We start from the raw sequence: 18,221 nt of genomic DNA, 5'->3' as shown, positions 1-18,221 counted from the left end.
TCACAAATAAGGAAAAGGCAGACCAGCTAGCCAAATATTTCTCAATTAGCAATCTAAACCACACCCCAGCCTTTCAACAACACAGGGATAAAGTGGAAATACACATGTACGCCGTTTTAAACATCTAGGCCTTAAAGAATCCAACTTAAATAGCGAAATAACATAATATGAATGGGAGAAAGCACTGACATCTAAAAAAAGGAAACATCCCCAGGCGAAGACCAAATAGGCTAGAAATAAATAAATGGAATCATCCAATCTCCAAACAAGGTAAAGACCCCAGTGACATAAATTCTTATGGACCCATCTCCCTTACTAATAATGTTTGCAAAATTATGGAAACAATATTATCTAATTGACTTTAATACCACGTGGAAGGTAACAACTTAATATCCGAAGACCAATGCGGATTTATAAATAAAAGGTCCACTACAGATCAACTCATACGATTGGAATCAGCGATTAAACTAGCATTTAACTCCAAACCAAAGATAGACAGAAACCTAATTGCAGTATTCATTGACTTAAAAAAAGCATTCGACCTCGTTTGCACAAAAGGCTTATTAGCCAAACTAAACAACTTCGGAATCATAGGACGATTGTTCAACTTCATCGAGATCTTTCCTGACCGCAGAATTATAACTAGAGTCGGGGACACTTACTCTGATATATACTTAATCGAGAATAACACTCTTTAACACTATGATTAATGACTTAGATTAAAATATAACTTCAAACCTAGTCGAAATGTTACCTTAAGATATGCAGCTAGAGTAATTATCCACCCTAACACACACACCACCCATATAGCCATCAATAAATGCAATACGCCATTCAGTAACAAACGAGAATTCACCGTCCCTGCAGGAAAACTTGTACATCAATTGATTAACTAACTACCAATTGACGATTATCAAGCCGAATTAACACACTACGACACAACGCCATGGACTAATATCAAACCATCGCTAAACACAACTTAAAACAGATTATGGCAATAAAAAAGATGAGGAACTCAAATTTAAAGTAATTATCACAACATAAATTATGAAAAAATACCCTAACTCAATTAAAATATGCACTGATGGATCCAAAATATCAGAGCCCCCCAGAAAAGCAGCAGCAGTGGTAATACCCGAACTGAACTTTAAAATGGACGAAAGGCTACCTAACCACTGCTCTATTTACACAGCAGAATTCTGGGCCATCCTAGAAGCCCGCAGATGGATTAAGGACAACACCATACCTAAAGCAGTAATTATAAATGACTCGCTGAGTGTCATATCATCTATACTAAAAAATAATACTAAATTAAGAGAACATTTCCTCAGGCAAACATATTTATCAATTAAAGAATTATATAACATCAAACAACAAATCGAATTCATGTGAATACCATAGCACATTGGCATTCAAGAAAACGAGTTAGCTGACCAAATAGCGAAATAAAAGCTAAATGAACCAATTCATGTAGCCATTAATTACAGTGTCAGCGAACTCCAAAGCATAACAAAAATCTGTATTGATAGCAAATGGCGTGAATGCTGGAACCAAAACACCAAAGGCAGAAAACTAGATACAATTCTAAAAGATATTAACAGGAATAAGAAACCACCCAAAATCAACAACACTGATCAAAAAATTATAACTTTATCTATACCGGAAAAAAACTAAATTGGCCAGCAGCTTTGGGCAGTACATAGGACCGCAACCACACAACCCAAACTGCTACCGCTGCCGGGTTCCAGAAGACCTAACACATATATTCAACACCTGCCACAAACTAAAGAAATAAAGAACCAAACTAAAAATGGAGCTAAATAATATTGGATCCCCAGACACATACCCTTTTATTAACGAATAACAATCCCAACTTTAATCTCACATATATAAATATAATAAATTTTATAGATGAGTCTGGGATACAAAACAAAATATAAAACTAAAATTCCATAATTAAACCACCCGAAATACAGTGGGTCATCCACAAACGGACGCCCCTCCTGGTGTAACTGGGTGAGGAATTGAGTGCGGTGGTAGCATACGGTTTACCGCCCAAGTAGGAGTGTGTACCGGCAAGCGCGGGCTGATGCTGCACCTGCGCCTATCACCCATCGCAGCACTCTGGGGTATCCGCATGTATGACCCGCTAAACAGTAAATTAATACCATCAAATTAATTATTACTGGGAGACAAGCTAACACGCTAAATGTAAGGAACAATACGATCAGATGTCTTTGGCAAGTGTTAGCGACCCGAGTATTCGGCAAAGATATTTTTCTTAACCAAATAGACTTAGCCTGAAAATGAAATAACACCAAACTAATCTAACCTGACATAAACTAACACATGACAAATAATGCAACTAGGAACATAAGTAGCGAATGGGGGGGGGGATTTGTTGTTTTCGCCCTTTTTTGAGGAAGAGAGAGAAATAAAAAAATTCCTTTTATTTTAAAACAAGAAAACATTTCTTATAATTACATCTCTCTTATACCATCAAACTAACCTTGCCTTTACCCCCTTTCTCTCAACTCTACCTGACAGCCCAGCATGGAGGTAATACCATTAGTATCTCTGAGAACCTGACACTCTAGCCGTAGGTACAGTAATTTATATAACACCAGAAATTATAGGTCCCTACAATTAGAGCATATAAGGTGGTCCAACACTCAAAACCATCAGGGCCGCAGCACAAAGTAGCAAACTAATAAATAACTTTAGGAAAGAAAAACCTCAAATTAGCTTCTATAAAGTGGTCTAACACACCAACGACCGTCAGGCCCAGCAGCACATGGCCGCAAATAAAACAACGACAATTTAGACACGCAGGACCTTAAAAACCTAATCTAACTGATAAGGTTGTCTCAAAAGTCCAAGGCAATCAGGACCAGGCGCATAAGGTGACAAACGTTACTAAAACCTGTCGTCTAAGATACCTCTCCTTAGCAAAGCTCTAACACAAAACAGCACAGAGTTTTTTCACAATTCTGTAGGACGACAATTTAGACCCGATAACTTGAAATCTAGGCGCACCGACCTGTGACAAGGAATCCGCATTTCCACCCTCTCTTCACTTGCCACAGCCGGACATCAAAAACAATCAGCGTGCAGTGCACGCTTAATGCCAATGAAAACTCAGTATAAAACAAATGAGTGTATGATGGGTCCATTCCCACTCCTACATACCTAAATGCAGCTAAGTAGTACCGACTGAATAAACTGAGTGTGTGCTGGGTCTATTCCCACTCGCCTTCATGCCCTCCTTTAGACAGTTAGGACCTCTATTAGGTCCACTGCCTGACGGCTTCAATTAAAAAGTGCTCCTTGAGCACATATATTCCTGGGGTAAGTGGCTCCAATTACTTCCCCTAGGAGCAATTAAATAGCCTACCATGTAGCCACAAATCAGATCTACATGCTCAGAAGAGCGCAGACCTCTGTAATCCAACATACAGAGATAGACGTTCGCGCCATTCAACATTGAATAAAAGAAAATGTCAATAGAGTTGTTTATTCAATTGAAGGACAGCTGGTACTGGATGATGGATGTAGCATATGTGGTGGAAAGGCTTGAGAAAGAATTGAGTATCCAGGTTCACCAAGAGTTCGTGACCAGATTGTAACTTGCGAGAGATCACGTAGAAGGTATGCTAGAGGAAGAAGTACAGAAATTAGATAAATTAAACCATAATATATGAGAGTGGATAGCTAGAAGGAAGCACTTGATAATGTAGTCAAAGTCAGGTGCTTTCTAGAAGACACGTTGTATTGGACTGTGTTCTTTTGTGACCTGGTGAATAGAGCAGCTAAAGAAAGCAGAAGAAATGATAAGAAAGGTGTTAGAAGTAGAGGTGCAAAAAATTAAAGATACCTGGGCAAAGGAGAGCAAAGAAAAAGGAAACACGAATGACAAAGAAAATGGAAAGAGAAAAGAGGAGTTTGAAAGAATGAATAAGATCTGGTTGAAGGTGCAGGAGAAATTTGAACTGATGGGCCATTCTGACTGGATGCCAGAGAAAGAGAAAATGAAGAAGAAAGGAATATTTGAGAAAGCAAGGAAACGGTGGGAGAACTGGAGAAAATAAAAGAATAAGAACTCAAAGTGCCTTTTAGGACCACTCATATGCCTCGAAAAAATTTGCTTTCTAGCCTAATTTTTTTAGTCGGTTGTATAGTTGTTTATGTTATATATGTTGTATGTTCTACAAGGTTATCTATGTCTCTGTCCTGCAAAGCGTTTTAGGTTTTGTCCCGCGCTTTGGTCCGATTGAAGACAGTTCCTTGCACCATTGTTATTCATTTCCAGTACCGTACCGTCACCTCCCCTGTTCCATTCCCATTGTCCCTAGACAGTCCCAATACATTTTGTCCCTCTATAGTCCCACCCATGTTAAAATTCCCCAGAGTCCCAGGTTCAACTCCCATTGTCCCCTGGGTACAACCCAACCACCCAGTTTAACATGAAAGTCCCTTTATCCCTAGGGTATCCCCATCCACTACTAGTATCAAACCTTTACCACTAAAAAGGTCACTCTGAACTCTGTGTCTCTGTATGTGATATGGATTTTTAACGTAGCTTTAACATTTTTTCAGTCATGTCGCTACGATGTCTGCAGTGTGACAGTTTATAGTGATGTCTAGCAATGGGGCATCATGCCGCAGACATGTAGCATGATGTCTCACCCAGTCACATTATTCTGACACCAGGCCGACCAGTCCTAACACTAACCTCTTAATGCTGAGCGCCAACCGAGGCAGCTGTTCGCTCTGAACTGCATTTAACATTTACTGGCCCACGTTAAGTTTTTCACGTAGCTGATGAACGAAACGGCTGTTTGCACTCTGTATACATTATTTTATACCTAAAGGAAACATACAATTTATTGAAGAGTACTTGACGAGTACTACGCTGCCATCCCAAAGTAATTCACCGTGAATCATATCTCATTTCTTGACAACATGGGTTTAGTTTTACGTACGGTTCATGCCAGAATCATGAAACTAAATTATTCTATCAGCCACTAATATTACCACACCCTCACAGCAAGTAAAGTCACCGTGAATAATATTTAATATTTGACTGGTGTATGTGAAGTTTCGTCCATTTAGTTCATAACTACAAGTATTTGTTTAACTCCAGTAGAAATATTGTCTTGCCTTGGAATCGAGGAACTTGGTGAAGGAATGCATATTAAGGAGTACAACACCCTCATTTCAAAAGCAGGTGACTGACCACTTTTGTATCAGTCAATGACTTTGGTTGAATGTTGTGTTTGTATTGAGCATTCTTCAATCATAGCACAAAATGCCTATACATCTTTCATAGTACGACCTTAAAATATAATTAAGGTTCTCTGACTTACATTACACATTTTACTGGCTTAAATTGTGTTTGAATTTACTTCATCACCATAGGTGCTTTGTATGCTCTTCACATACTATCCTATCCGTTATCATGAAACTTGGCGAGAGATTGCATCCTGAAGAACACTTCTGCCTGATTTTAATACTAGATCGTTGTGCACATTATTTTATGCTTCACTTGCTTAGATTACATTTTGTATTTGCTGTTCATTTCGCAAACACTGTTCATACGGAATCATAAAATCGATGACATTATGCATCGCTGTTACTATCACACCCGTACAGGAAAAAGAAGCTTGCCATGATATTCATTTCTTCATTTACTGGCCTTGGCTAAAAAGGCAATTGTGAACATTACATTTAATTTAGACAAATTTGTTTTAGAAATATGTACAAAAATGATTCCTCAACTACCAAAATAACAGCCAATTTGGTAACACTGACATGCACATTTATTTTTCAAATGACCCATAAAACATGTACTTGTAATGTTGAGGTTACTCATCCATACATCAGTGGTTATTATGGTTTAAATACATGACCACCATGCAAGTAAAACTCCTGACTTTAGGAATGTCTCTCGTCATTCACTGAAATCTCCAACGTACACAGAATTAATGATAAAAATATTTTTCACATTCTGGTTCCAATATATTATATTTAGAGTAATACTGCATGTGATCACGTGACTGAACTGGCTCGAGCAGAGCAAGATCATGTATTTGCTAATTTTAACATTTGATTCGGTGTGCATGGTCGGCTGGTTTCGTTATTTGAAGCTTTGCCGCAGTGGAATATATTACCTGCGAACACGTACATCGAAAAGGATTAAAGACGTTATTTGATTACAGCTGGGTTAATAAAGCAAAACAGTAAACTTTACTTTGAATCTCTCCACAAGGCACGTTCTGTTTCGTCATAAAGATGGATTAGGGTCTATATTATGTATGACCAAAAGTATTTTGGACTGGATTATAAGAGATGTTAATTGATTATGGTTTGGATACCCAAGAGCTCAAGTAGCATAAAGCTCGGTGGGTTTGTCTTCCGGGTTTAAAGTTTGATCAGATGTGTAAGCGTGCCAATGTCAATACACCAAAATACAAGTAACCGAAATATCACAAAATCCAATGATGGATGGAAATGGAAATTTCACTGATTGCTTTCAGATTCAAAGGAATAGAAATATGCATTCTGCTCTTCCTGTAAAGCCGATTTTAAAGTCTAGTACAGTGGCAAGTTTCATACACAGAGTCCCGTTCTCATGAAAACGTATTAACCGCGAGAACAAATATGACATCAATTAAATTCATGTTAGCGGAATGTGCATAAAATGTAGATAAAGTTAGACGTGCCAAGACACTATTTCCAACTTTATAGCCACCTTAATCTCATCTGAGTGACCATCTGCAGACCGCGATCACGATTTGAAGGCAAAATATGAGTTCGACACTACTATGAACTACTCCATCACAGAAGCTGATAAAAACTCTACTAACCTTGATTTAATACATTATAAGCATAATATAAGCCAGGCTAAAGTACATGTCACTAGCTCCCATTGTAAACAATGATGAAGACTGCCACCTATATAATCTAGCAATGATCCAAGAAATACTAAAATTCTTGTGGTACATATAAGAAGAGTATGTTGTTGTTGTTGTTGTTGTGGGGTTTAACGCCATTTTTTCAGCACATGATAGGCTATACATGGCGGCCAGTATTAATGGTGGAGGAAGAACCCAGGAAAACCCCGGAAAGAACCACCGACCCACGAGAAGCTACTGGCAAGCTTTCTCACATACCCACGAAGGCTGAATACGAGACTCGAACCGGCGCAGACAGAGGTGAGATGGACGTGATCCGTAACGGAGAGCGCTTTAGACCACTCGGCCACTCGGGGCCCCCAAGAAGAGTATAAACGGCAACTATTTATTGTTGAAGACTGACTTGATGAGATTATGTGCATATTTTAATATTAATAAAATGTAACCAAAATTCAGATGGTGTGATTATTGTCAATTTGCATGCTAAAATGGGGTCTATTGAAATTCCCCCTCTTTTGAGGTGGAAACTCCAGAATAAACTTTGGAAATCTAATGATCTGTCAATTCTGTCACATGTATGAACCACTATAGATTAAACACATCTGTCTGTGTGTGTGTGTGTGTGTGTGCGTGCGTGCGCGCTGTCCTGTATGGGTTACTTCACGACAACTTTGAAATGTTTTGGTGAAGTTTCAGACAACAAAAATCAGTTGGTTATTCTAGCTGCAGATTATTAAATATTTTTAGTTTTGTCTTTCGCGCGTTTAACTCAGTTGCTACTTTTATGAATGCCTTTTGACCAAGTGACTACATTGTATAAATGTATTTATTAATTGGTAATATGAATTACAACTGCTGGATAAATTGCTATTAAAATGAGGTTTGCGATATGTTTGACTTGATAAACATAGTTAAAGAACCTAAATGCTTTGCAAAAGGTGCAGTGGGTTAGGGTTAGGTTAGGCAATGCAGATACGTAATTAAGTAATTTTAGCAACTAAAGTATCATCTAGTAACAAAATTTGCAAGTTACATTTTGGAATGAGTGATACGGGAATCTAAATATGCAGAACTCCCAAATTTCCAAACGCCACAGTTTTAAATTTGTAATTGTTTTCAATAGTACATGAATGTTCTGGACATCATAAGCATTTATCAAATTTAGGTTTTAGCAATAAACTAAGGACTATTCCACCCATATAACACAGTTTCTTAAATAGATGACCGTTAGATCCCAAAACTACTTTGATTACCCTAAGAACAGCCCGAGTTCAGCTCGTTCTCTAAGCTTTGTATCTTTATTCTGGCAGAGAGGGACAGAGACTAGTAGGTAATCGAATCAGATGATCGCCATCTTTCTGAGGAATCGCCATATTCTTGTCATTCTATATCCTTATCTAAACAATTCCTAGTCATGCACTAATATGGGGAGTAGGCAAAACTAAGTTTTGCTTCAATACATACTTCATTAAGAGTCAAAATATATTAACCATTAGTAGAGGCTATCAAATGATTTTTCTGTTTAAAACTAATTGCAATTATTTCAGAAAATTGTCACAAGTGTGTAAAGAAGAATGTTATTCTTAGAAATGCATGTCTGACACAACTAGCCGCTGTGCCTACTGACTTCCAACGACGGTACATTTACACAAGGAAAACTAAAAAAAAATCCAACACTTTAACCAGTATATTTGTATTTGTCAAAGAAAGAACCGAAACATTATCATGTAAGTTTTCTTTATTTGCAAGCAACGCTACAGCATAATGCGACCTGATTTACCCAGCCTAGTTCAGACCAACATTTATCATGCAGACATGACAATCATGTTTTTATTGCACATATATATTTCGAACTGTGAGAAGTATTTTATTTCTAACGCCTGAAATATTAGATAAGTTATGGTATATATTAACCTGGTATCCATCCAGTTGAAACTTGGGGTTCTACGTTGTAGAAACGTCTGAAAATCCTTCAGAAAAAAATTGATGTAAAAATGTGTTCGGAAGACTTTAAAGAAGCAGACTTGAGCAGTGTGATCAATAATAATGATGCAAATAGTTATATCATTCCTTTAGTGGTAGGTTGACAACACTAATAGACAATCATGCCCAACCATTGCAATAGCCTACTTAGGAAGAGAGTGCTACAAAAATTAGATATAAGCATAATAGAAGCAATTGCTAGCAAAGACATATACATAGTAAAAGAAATTTTAAGGCAATCCAGTAGGTTCTAATTTCTTATCAATGTTAAGATGATCCTAAAGCAGACGATGTCTGCCAACTATTAAACCATTTTCGTACATGTAGCTAAAGCTATTGTAAAGCATTCCATTCAAGTAATTCACGTTTATCTGCCATACTACCAATGACCCCAAAAGACAATAAGCATACTTGTACATTGTGATTCTGTAAGAAAAGATATAGGAACGTTATGTGTCAAAAGACAGGAATTGACATCATAAATGTTTCAAAATATTTTACGAGCAAGAAAGCCTGAAATTGTTTAACCTACTGCTGTTCTCAATAAAGTCTTTAGCAAAATTGGTGTTTCCCTGAAATTTTAGCGAAAGAGCTGAACAGAATGCTACCTTTGATAAAATCAGTCTGTAAATTACCCCTAGGTTCCAAAATATTTATAGGTGCATTTTATTAGCATTTGTAATACATTTTGTGCAACATTTGCTTTCATCATTTAGGTCAGGTTACCGTTGCCAAATAACTTATCTAAGAATTGTGAAAGGCTGATAAATATATTGTTGATATTCATATTGAACTAACCAAGGCTTTTGACTACATGAGGCAGACAAGACTCCTAGAAATTTCCATTTCCAGAATATTGAAGACAATGGGTGAAGCTTGGCTCCAATGCAAGTACATTTCAACTTATTTCCAAAGACGTGTCAGTAGAATATATTTTTCGGCTAGTTCTATTTAATGATTTTATCCATGGTACATTATACTTTGTTTCTAAAAATATATAATTATGCAGGTAATAATAGTTTCACACATAAATACAAATATTGGTTTTGAATGGTTTACAAATGATGAAAGGTCATTCACGGAAAACTTATACATCCAGCTCTTTGATCTAAAATAAATGACTTACATGTTTCATTTAATTTAACTTGTAATTTAATCAAATATGAGACAGAGGAGAATATTTAAGTATAACAATACCTTACCAACTGATGTTCAGTATGCAGGTACATACTTGTTTTACTAGCTGAATCATTATCCCGTAAAGTATTAACTCTTTCAGAATGAAATTTGTCAGAAAACCTGTAAGAAAATATAAATTGTTTGAAAAATATTCCTAGAACGGCTGTGGGGTTATTTCCATACCTTTCACTATGAAACAGCGAAGTTTTGTCAGCATAATTAACTAATTAGGATATGTTGCCGAGTTTTTCCATACCTTCATTGTTAAAATCTGCTGAAGTTTGTTATGTAGACGAAATTCAATAGAATTTTGCAGAGATTTTACTGTTTTCAATACCTTTCCCCGAACAAATTATATGGAAGATTACGGAGGATCTTCTCCAAGTCTGATTTGTTTTTTTCTTCAGTTTTGTGAGTTTTCCATTATGGAAGTCCGCTGGAAAAATGTTCCAATACTATTTTGAGAGTATTTCTGTACACTTTTCCACAGACATCCTTTGATGACTGCACAAGTTTCTACATAGTATGTATCATCACGAGAATATGTGGATTAGCATGGGACATGGTGTCAACAAATGGAAAGGGGTGGATGAAAGCTTTTTTTTTCCAGTACAATCTCTTTTTGCAGGCCTGAACAACAGCTTTAGGTTGAAACTGCTGAAAATTTAACTACCAATAGTGTATGTTCTATTGAGAAAACTAAATTAGTGGGGTTCCTTTTACAGAACAAGCATGAAGTGGTTCCCGGATTCATGGCCGTAGTTCCCTTCGAGCAGAAAACATTTATATTTTGTAAATAGAGGTGGCAACCGATATCAAAGACGAGGAGGTATTCAAAGTCCCATGGAAAAGGAATCAAGTGGACGGAGCCAAAGGAGGGGTAACTACCAATGGGGAATTAGGGGCAATGGGAAAGAGAGAAACCGAGGCGGAAGGAGAGGTGGTAACACTGGTGGAGATTTTTGTGGTGAAAGGTCCTCTGAAGACATGTCCGGTTATTGGGGTGAAGAAAGCGAAGTTGCGAATGAAGAGAAGTATTCAGAATGGGAGAATAAATCCAAGTTCAGAGGAGAATCTCCTTGTCCAGAAGAAAATGAAGTCTTTGAGTATTTAATCAAAGCTGGAGGTCCTTCCTCTTTCACTAATATAGCCAAAGGCAACCTGTTCCCAAAAGATTTTGATATTTCAGGCTGGTTCTATAGCCATCGAAGGCGGTTTATTCTGTTTGAAAATAAAGAGAATCTGCATTTTATTGTCCCTTTTTACAAACAGGCAACATTTTGCTTGGATTATAATGGACTAGGCAAGAAAAAACTGTGTGACAAGTCCGATTGTCCTCATGCTCATGTTTGCAAGAACTTCATTGGTGGCTCTTGTAAGGAAGGAGGGAACTGTCAGTTTTCACATGACTTTTTTGACAGAGCTAATTCTGGTCTTGTTTACAAGCTGGGTCTGAATATATTCAATAATGATGAGATCCGTCTCATCTACAGCCATCGATTTCCACATGTGTGTTACAAGCACACATTTGAACGCATCTGTTTTCGGCCAGTGTGTGCCTACCTACACATTTGTTGTAAATTTTTGTTAGGAAAATGTAACGAGGAATCCACTTGCCCCATGGTTCATAATCTTCGAACAAACCAGAACCAGTATGTTCTAACAGCGTACCAGATGGCACACTTGGACGAACATCTCATCAAAAAGATGGTTTTCGCCTCTTGCTCGTCATTTGCTGAATTAAAGACAGCAAGTTACAATCCTGATGTCGGAGATACCACACCCAAGAAAGATGGTCCGAGAGATCGGAGTAGAAATGACGATTGCATAGCAACCAAAGGTTTGTATATATTTATTTTTATTTGGACATGCCTCAAAGCTACCTAAAGAAAGTTTTAATACATTGGCTCCTGATTCATCTACTTTCATTATTTTCTGAAAAATGTTACAAGACTTCATCAGGTTACAGGAATATAATTACATTATTAATGCTTGGTACAGTTAGACTAAATACTGTGAAATCTGGACATTAGTTTTATCGCTTCTTTGTGTAACTAGCGACGGCTGTATATGTTCTTTTTCTATATGTGATTACGGTTAGTGACTTTTTTCTGAATAATATGGACATTGTTAAAGTGTAGAAGACAACATCTATTAACCAAATTTAACATCATAATATGATTTATTTTAAAAAGTGAGAATTATGAGAAAATTGATGTACAATTAATAGTCACACTATTCACCTAATTATCAACAAAATAGTACAAAAGGACCGGGGTTGAGGTATAATTGTTTGTATTTCTTCTGTACACATATCTACGCATACTATTTCTAGCAGATGTTTTATTTACTTTGATCAACACGTTCCATATATATTCACATACGTACTGTTAATCGCTCTGACTTAAATATTGTGTTTAGAGTTGGTCCTCGAGATGGATACTGCACAGTCCATTCCAATCTGTCATTCCTACATTGTGGGGGAGTGTAAGACAGCTGGATGTACATATCTTCACATCGACAGCATACAATTACCTTATATCTGGCAGATTTTGATATATGATAAATGGCAGACTATAGACAAATCACAGTTGAGTAAAGTTGAGGAAGATTATTGTAACAAGAGGAGTGACAGTCCGATAATGGTGAGGCATAATATTATATGTGAAACGCTGTATGCTAGAAGTACGTAATACCTGAGTAGTGGGGGAAGTCTCACTTGTTGTGGGCGTACTCAGATTCGTTGGGTTTGTTGGCTTTTTTTAACACAACTTTCACTTTTCAGAAGAATATGCAAGACAAAGGGGTATACGTTTTGTATGCCTTGTCATCAGGAACACTGAGACAAGCCAACTAAATGACCAATTGTAAATATGATACAGAAGATTACCTCCCCAAATTAAATATGTGCTAATAGCTTTTTAAATGGAAATATATAAGTTTGAAGAGTATTTTTAACAAATTTTTCAGGGAAATAATGATCTGGCATTTTGTTTTTAAGATATGCAATCCTTTTTTACTTTGATTCAACTCAAAAAGAAAATATCCTAAAGCGTACAGCTCCTTGTGTACTTTCGATTTCTGAAGGTGAAGATAATCGTAATATATCCAAGAAGACCCAGTCTATTTCCAAGATTCCCACGCCAGAAAAATGATGAAATGTTTCGTTAATAGCATATATAGGTCGTTTGCATTTTCAAAATATGAACGGAATTTCAGATGGCCTTAAAATTGTTTGACTATGAAATACCATCAAAAACACAATCAACATGCCACTAACTGGAGCAGTATACAACTGAAGGAGAATGTCTGGATAGTATGAAACTTCACTCGACACTTATTTTGTTTTAAAAAGATGAAAATGTCCCTACATTCAAGCACCGACTCAAAAAGCAGGATTTTCCAAATAGTAGAGTTTGTGAATACATGTAAAGAGAACTTTCCCCAAACTGCTTACTTCGCTCAATTGCTTCATTTGTGCACACTACATTTCATATGATTTTCAGATATCATATGGAGGAAGTAAATGCATCGCCCTAATCCTGTTTGAAACGACCGATATGATGACTGCGATAATAACGAGGATGGGTCAAAACTCCAGTTCTGCTGTTCTTACTAAGGTCAGAAGATTGTCTACAGGGTCTTATGCAGAGGGAACCAAGTTGTCTGCAGAGGCGAGTTTCCAAACGCAATATAGGTGGTTTTTCTATGATGAATCAGGATCATGGAGCTTGTTTAATCCAGTAAGTTGCTATCCGCTTAAAGATCTCTATGGTAACATCGTATGAGTTAAAATGAATAGGTGATTTAAACTCTAACATAGTGCTTTTACTGCTATATTATACCTATCATTGCTTATAATTAGTCTCGCCCATTGTTTGTTGAAACACTGTCATGCAAAACTAACACTGACTGTGTGAAAAGAATTAAGTTATATTGGTGACTTTTACTCATATTTGAGGAACTACTCTTGCTCATGTAGGAACCACCACTTTGGTTATTAGATAATGCTGAACTGTAAAACCTATGGTAAAAGTTATTCCCGCGTTTAGTTCTACTTTTCATCTGACAGAAGAGCGTATGGAATGTCATGCTGTCCATTATATAATGTCATTTCATCCCTTACTAAAAGAACTTTAATCACTATTGCTAAACTACTTGTAAAAATGTTATGAAACGTGATAAACACATTTATCCCACGATCTAGTTGGTCTTAAATTACAATGGTGCTGCTGAAGTATCCAATAAGGCCACCACAGCATCCATCTTGAAAATTGTATTATTGTTACTGAACGGATGATCACCACTACATGGGATGTTCAACACGAGACCTCTTACCATGTCTAGTTGGTCATAAAACAAATTGCAGATGAAACAAACAATATGGCTATTATAACAGCCATCTAGAAATTTTATTATTGTCACTCTTGTACAAAAAATAAAACTTTTTACATGGTATTTAACCAAAAGATTTATTATAGTGTCTACTTGCTCCTCAATGACAGTTCCGCTCAGGCAGCCAGTATGGAAGCCAAAATGGTCTTCTAGAAAATATTTTTACATCTACTCCTCCTGAATGGATGGTTGTATCAAATTGGGGCTTTCAGTACAATATTTCGTATGATGTCCAGTTGATCCCAAATGATATTTGTACCAATATGATGTCCAATATAGCTGCCGCATCAGTCGTCTTCCCATCTTGTTATTGATAATCATGTTTTAATAGAAAGTGACATTAAGGTTGGTTTTTGGTACCATAATACCTTTATGGTGTCTATTTAGCTATGCATGAAAACGGTTTTGTTCAGACATCCTAGATAGCCAACACAGTGGTCATTTTGCAAATAATGTTATCCTTTATACGTTCGAATAGAAAATCATATCAACGTCTCATTGTCATCAGACGAATTCTTATAATATATGGTTGTCCAAAATGAAAATGGTGATAGCTGGACATTCAGTATGACGAACACTGTAACCGTCTTGAAAATCGTGTTGTAACTACTACACCTAGTTGGACTGTTATATTGACATTAATATTTTCACTAGAAGACCTGTTTTTCCAGTTGGACCTAAATGAAAATGGTACTGATCTGACATATAATACGGTCACCAGCTTAAAACGTTTATTATCACTGCTGTTCCTCAACAGAAAATCATATCAACATGTAATTTTCACAAGAAGACTTCATATGATATCTCTTGTTTTATATTAAACTTGTATTGATTTTGTAGGTCTCTAACAACCATTATTTTTGTAACATTACATCCGTTACGTGAATCTCGAGGACCGTCTTATTTTCTCATTATGGTGGCAAAAAGGTATTTAAGTTTGTAATTATTGTTTTACTGGATTCAAAATAAACTTTGATTGATAAATCTACTACATGTAGAGTACAATACAACCTAAAATCTGTGGAATGAGCCAGACCAGAATAATTATGGAGGTATGGAGTTGCCACAGTGTAGACGTCCACGGTCACAAGAATTGCTAAAGAGCTGTTGTCACAAACCGCCTATATCAACCTTCATATGGCACATCACATTATTTGCAATTCTCACAACAACATTTACAGCCTGCTTACCGCTAACAAAGCTTTACATATGTGATGATAGAATATCCATTTTATTGGGATTTGTAATTGTAATAATGTTAAAGGGAAAATCTGCCGTAAATAAGTGTTATCCCTAAATTAATCCAAATGAAATTCTAAACTATTGTAACAATTTCAAATGCATGGCTACTCTGAGAATCAGGATATAGACCAATAATTAATTATTGTGCGATTTTGAGTTTTATCTAGGGATCAACAATATCAACCCCTAGCTTGTTCTTCTAGTGTCGTCACACGGAACATGTCACTGGTGAAATGGCTGGGATGTACATGTACCAGTCTGCATTAGGGATGTACACGTTTTCATACCGGTCTCCATGTCGGATGTACCAATTTACATTGATGAGATTGATTTTGTATTTGTTAATATTTGCTCTCTATACATTGTTTAAGTAGTAAATCAATTCATTGTGTGCATAATCTATATCAGATACTTACAAGGTCCACTTGTTTTCATTGGAATAATGAAGATATTATTGAAAAGATCCTTTATACATAAAAATATACAGACACCACTGTTACAAAGTTTCCTTTATATTTTGCTTCATCAGCTACTTTGATTTGATTTAAGATGTTGAATTGCGTTACACAAAAGTGATCAACAGATTATCAAACAGAGAACCTCATATTTAACATGTTAGCTTGTCCCGTCACACCTTCACAGAAAGTAACAGATATTATTTTTGAAAAAGATTTGTGCATTCGGAATCAGATTATACTTTTAATAATATTATGGACAGTATGTTCATCATTTTATAAAAATGCGTACTTGATCATTTCCAACTAAATATGCAGCGAGCTCACTAACACTTTCAACACAAGTATATCTACATTCTCGCTCACTCACAGACATACACTCACATGATGAGTTGATTTCAGTAGTCATGATAGCTCTACCAAGGCAATAACTGGAATTGTAGGGTAAACATCACGGATGCACTGCCATCAACAAAAAAGGTGATGAACGTTCCGTGTTTGATACATTAGGAACTTAATGGCTGATTTCTTGTAACCTGTTGGGCCAGGCGTGTTCAAAGTTTACAAATTCAAATCATTAAAATGTAAGCTATCATTTGAATGCATAGCATAATTTAGTCCAGATTTGATAGTAACATAATGTTCCTTCCTCATGTGTGGTCAGAATCCCTTGTGATGGAATAAATAGGAAAGACCCACTTTGGTTTACCCGATGTCCAAGACGCTGAATAAAAGGAACATAAATATTTGAACAAAACTTCAGTAGTGGGTTTTGCATAAGTAGTAAGGATGAAATATTAATTTGTTTGGTAGTGGTAGTGGGGTAATCAGGAGTTTTATACTGAGGGACAGTGTATTTTATTTGAGGTCTGATGCAATTTAAAACTTAAGCTACAGTAAAACAATGTTTTATATATAAACCATGATATGGTCTGTAAAACTTTCATTCATTCATTCTTAAAGAACTGTTTCTTTGCTATCCCGTTTTATTTGATTCTGCATATTTGATATTGGCAAATGTTGAGAATTATTGTTCACTGTATACCGTTCATGGCTTAGACTATGGTTATGTATTCAGTGCATGGTTAATTTGTCCAGTTAATATTGATAATTTGATTTTCAGTTGCAACTTTATTCTTATGGGTCAGTGCAGCCTAATATATATATATATATATATATATATATATATATATATATATATATATATATATATATATATATATATATATATATATATATATATATATATATATATGTGTGTGTGTGTGTATGTATGTATGTGTGTGTGTGTGTGTGTGTGTGTGTGTGTGTGTGTGTGTGTGGACTTAGTTCTAAATGAAATTAGTGTCCAGTATGGCCACTACTGAGAGCCTCTTGACGTTTCTAGTATCTATTTCCTGAATGGATGGTCAATATCAGCATAGGAGTTTTACTGATGCATAATTGATCCTAAACGATAAAAATGATGCTCTAATGTCCAAAATGACTGTCACCATGGCCATTATGAAACTGTATTAATGCTACTTTTCCTGAACAAAAAGTAATCTTGCCATGTAGTTTTTTTGAAGTCGTCTGAGGTCTAGTTAGTCCTACATGAATATACCACTGTCATCAACATACAATATGACCGTTACATTGGCATCACCATCTTGAAATCTTTCCATCGCTATTCCTCCTGAATGTATAGTCATATCAGTATGGGGTTTTCACTGAAAGATTTTTATGACGTAAAGTTGGTCACACATGACAATGGTATTGATCTGTGTTTCAATATCACCACCACAATAGCCAGCTTGAAAACCTTATTACAGCTCTAAATAGCTGGCAATATCGACAAATGTTTTTACATTGTGTTTTCGCCAAGGCTTCATAAGCCCGGTTGCTAGTAAACGGAAATGATGCCGATATCATATCCAATATGTACGCCACAGCAGTTAATTTGAAATTCTTGTTATCAGTGAATGATGTAAGAGATAAGTTTAGCACTTAGCAGGTAAACGAGAGAAATTGTTCTATCATGCATTCCGGAAATATCTTTTTAGCCAGTTGAGCT

The 18,221-nt window shown here is 36.2% G+C and overlaps 1 protein-coding gene across 1 annotated transcript in view; it reads left to right on the top strand.

The window, feature by feature from the left end:
* Positions 1-18,221, top strand: part of LOC149787447 (protein mono-ADP-ribosyltransferase PARP12-like) — a 79,783-nt gene that overhangs the window by 47,891 nt on the left and 13,671 nt on the right. Inside the window, exons 2-4 of the mRNA XM_089978065.1 lie at positions 10,802-11,916; positions 12,498-12,721; positions 13,583-13,819. Coding sequence (XP_089834191.1) covers positions 10,920-11,916; positions 12,498-12,721; positions 13,583-13,819 — 1,458 coding nt within the window. The 5' untranslated portion in view covers positions 10,802-10,919. The remainder of the gene's footprint in view (positions 1-10,801; positions 11,917-12,497; positions 12,722-13,582; positions 13,820-18,221) is intronic.

The sequence above is a fragment of the Sinohyriopsis cumingii genome, chromosome 12 (assembly GCF_028554795.1).
Source record: "Sinohyriopsis cumingii isolate HCF-2022 chromosome 12, ASM2855479v2, whole genome shotgun sequence".
NCBI classification, from domain to species: domain Eukaryota; kingdom Metazoa; phylum Mollusca; class Bivalvia; order Unionida; family Unionidae; genus Sinohyriopsis; species Sinohyriopsis cumingii.
This window is presented reverse-complemented; position numbering and strand designations above follow the sequence as displayed.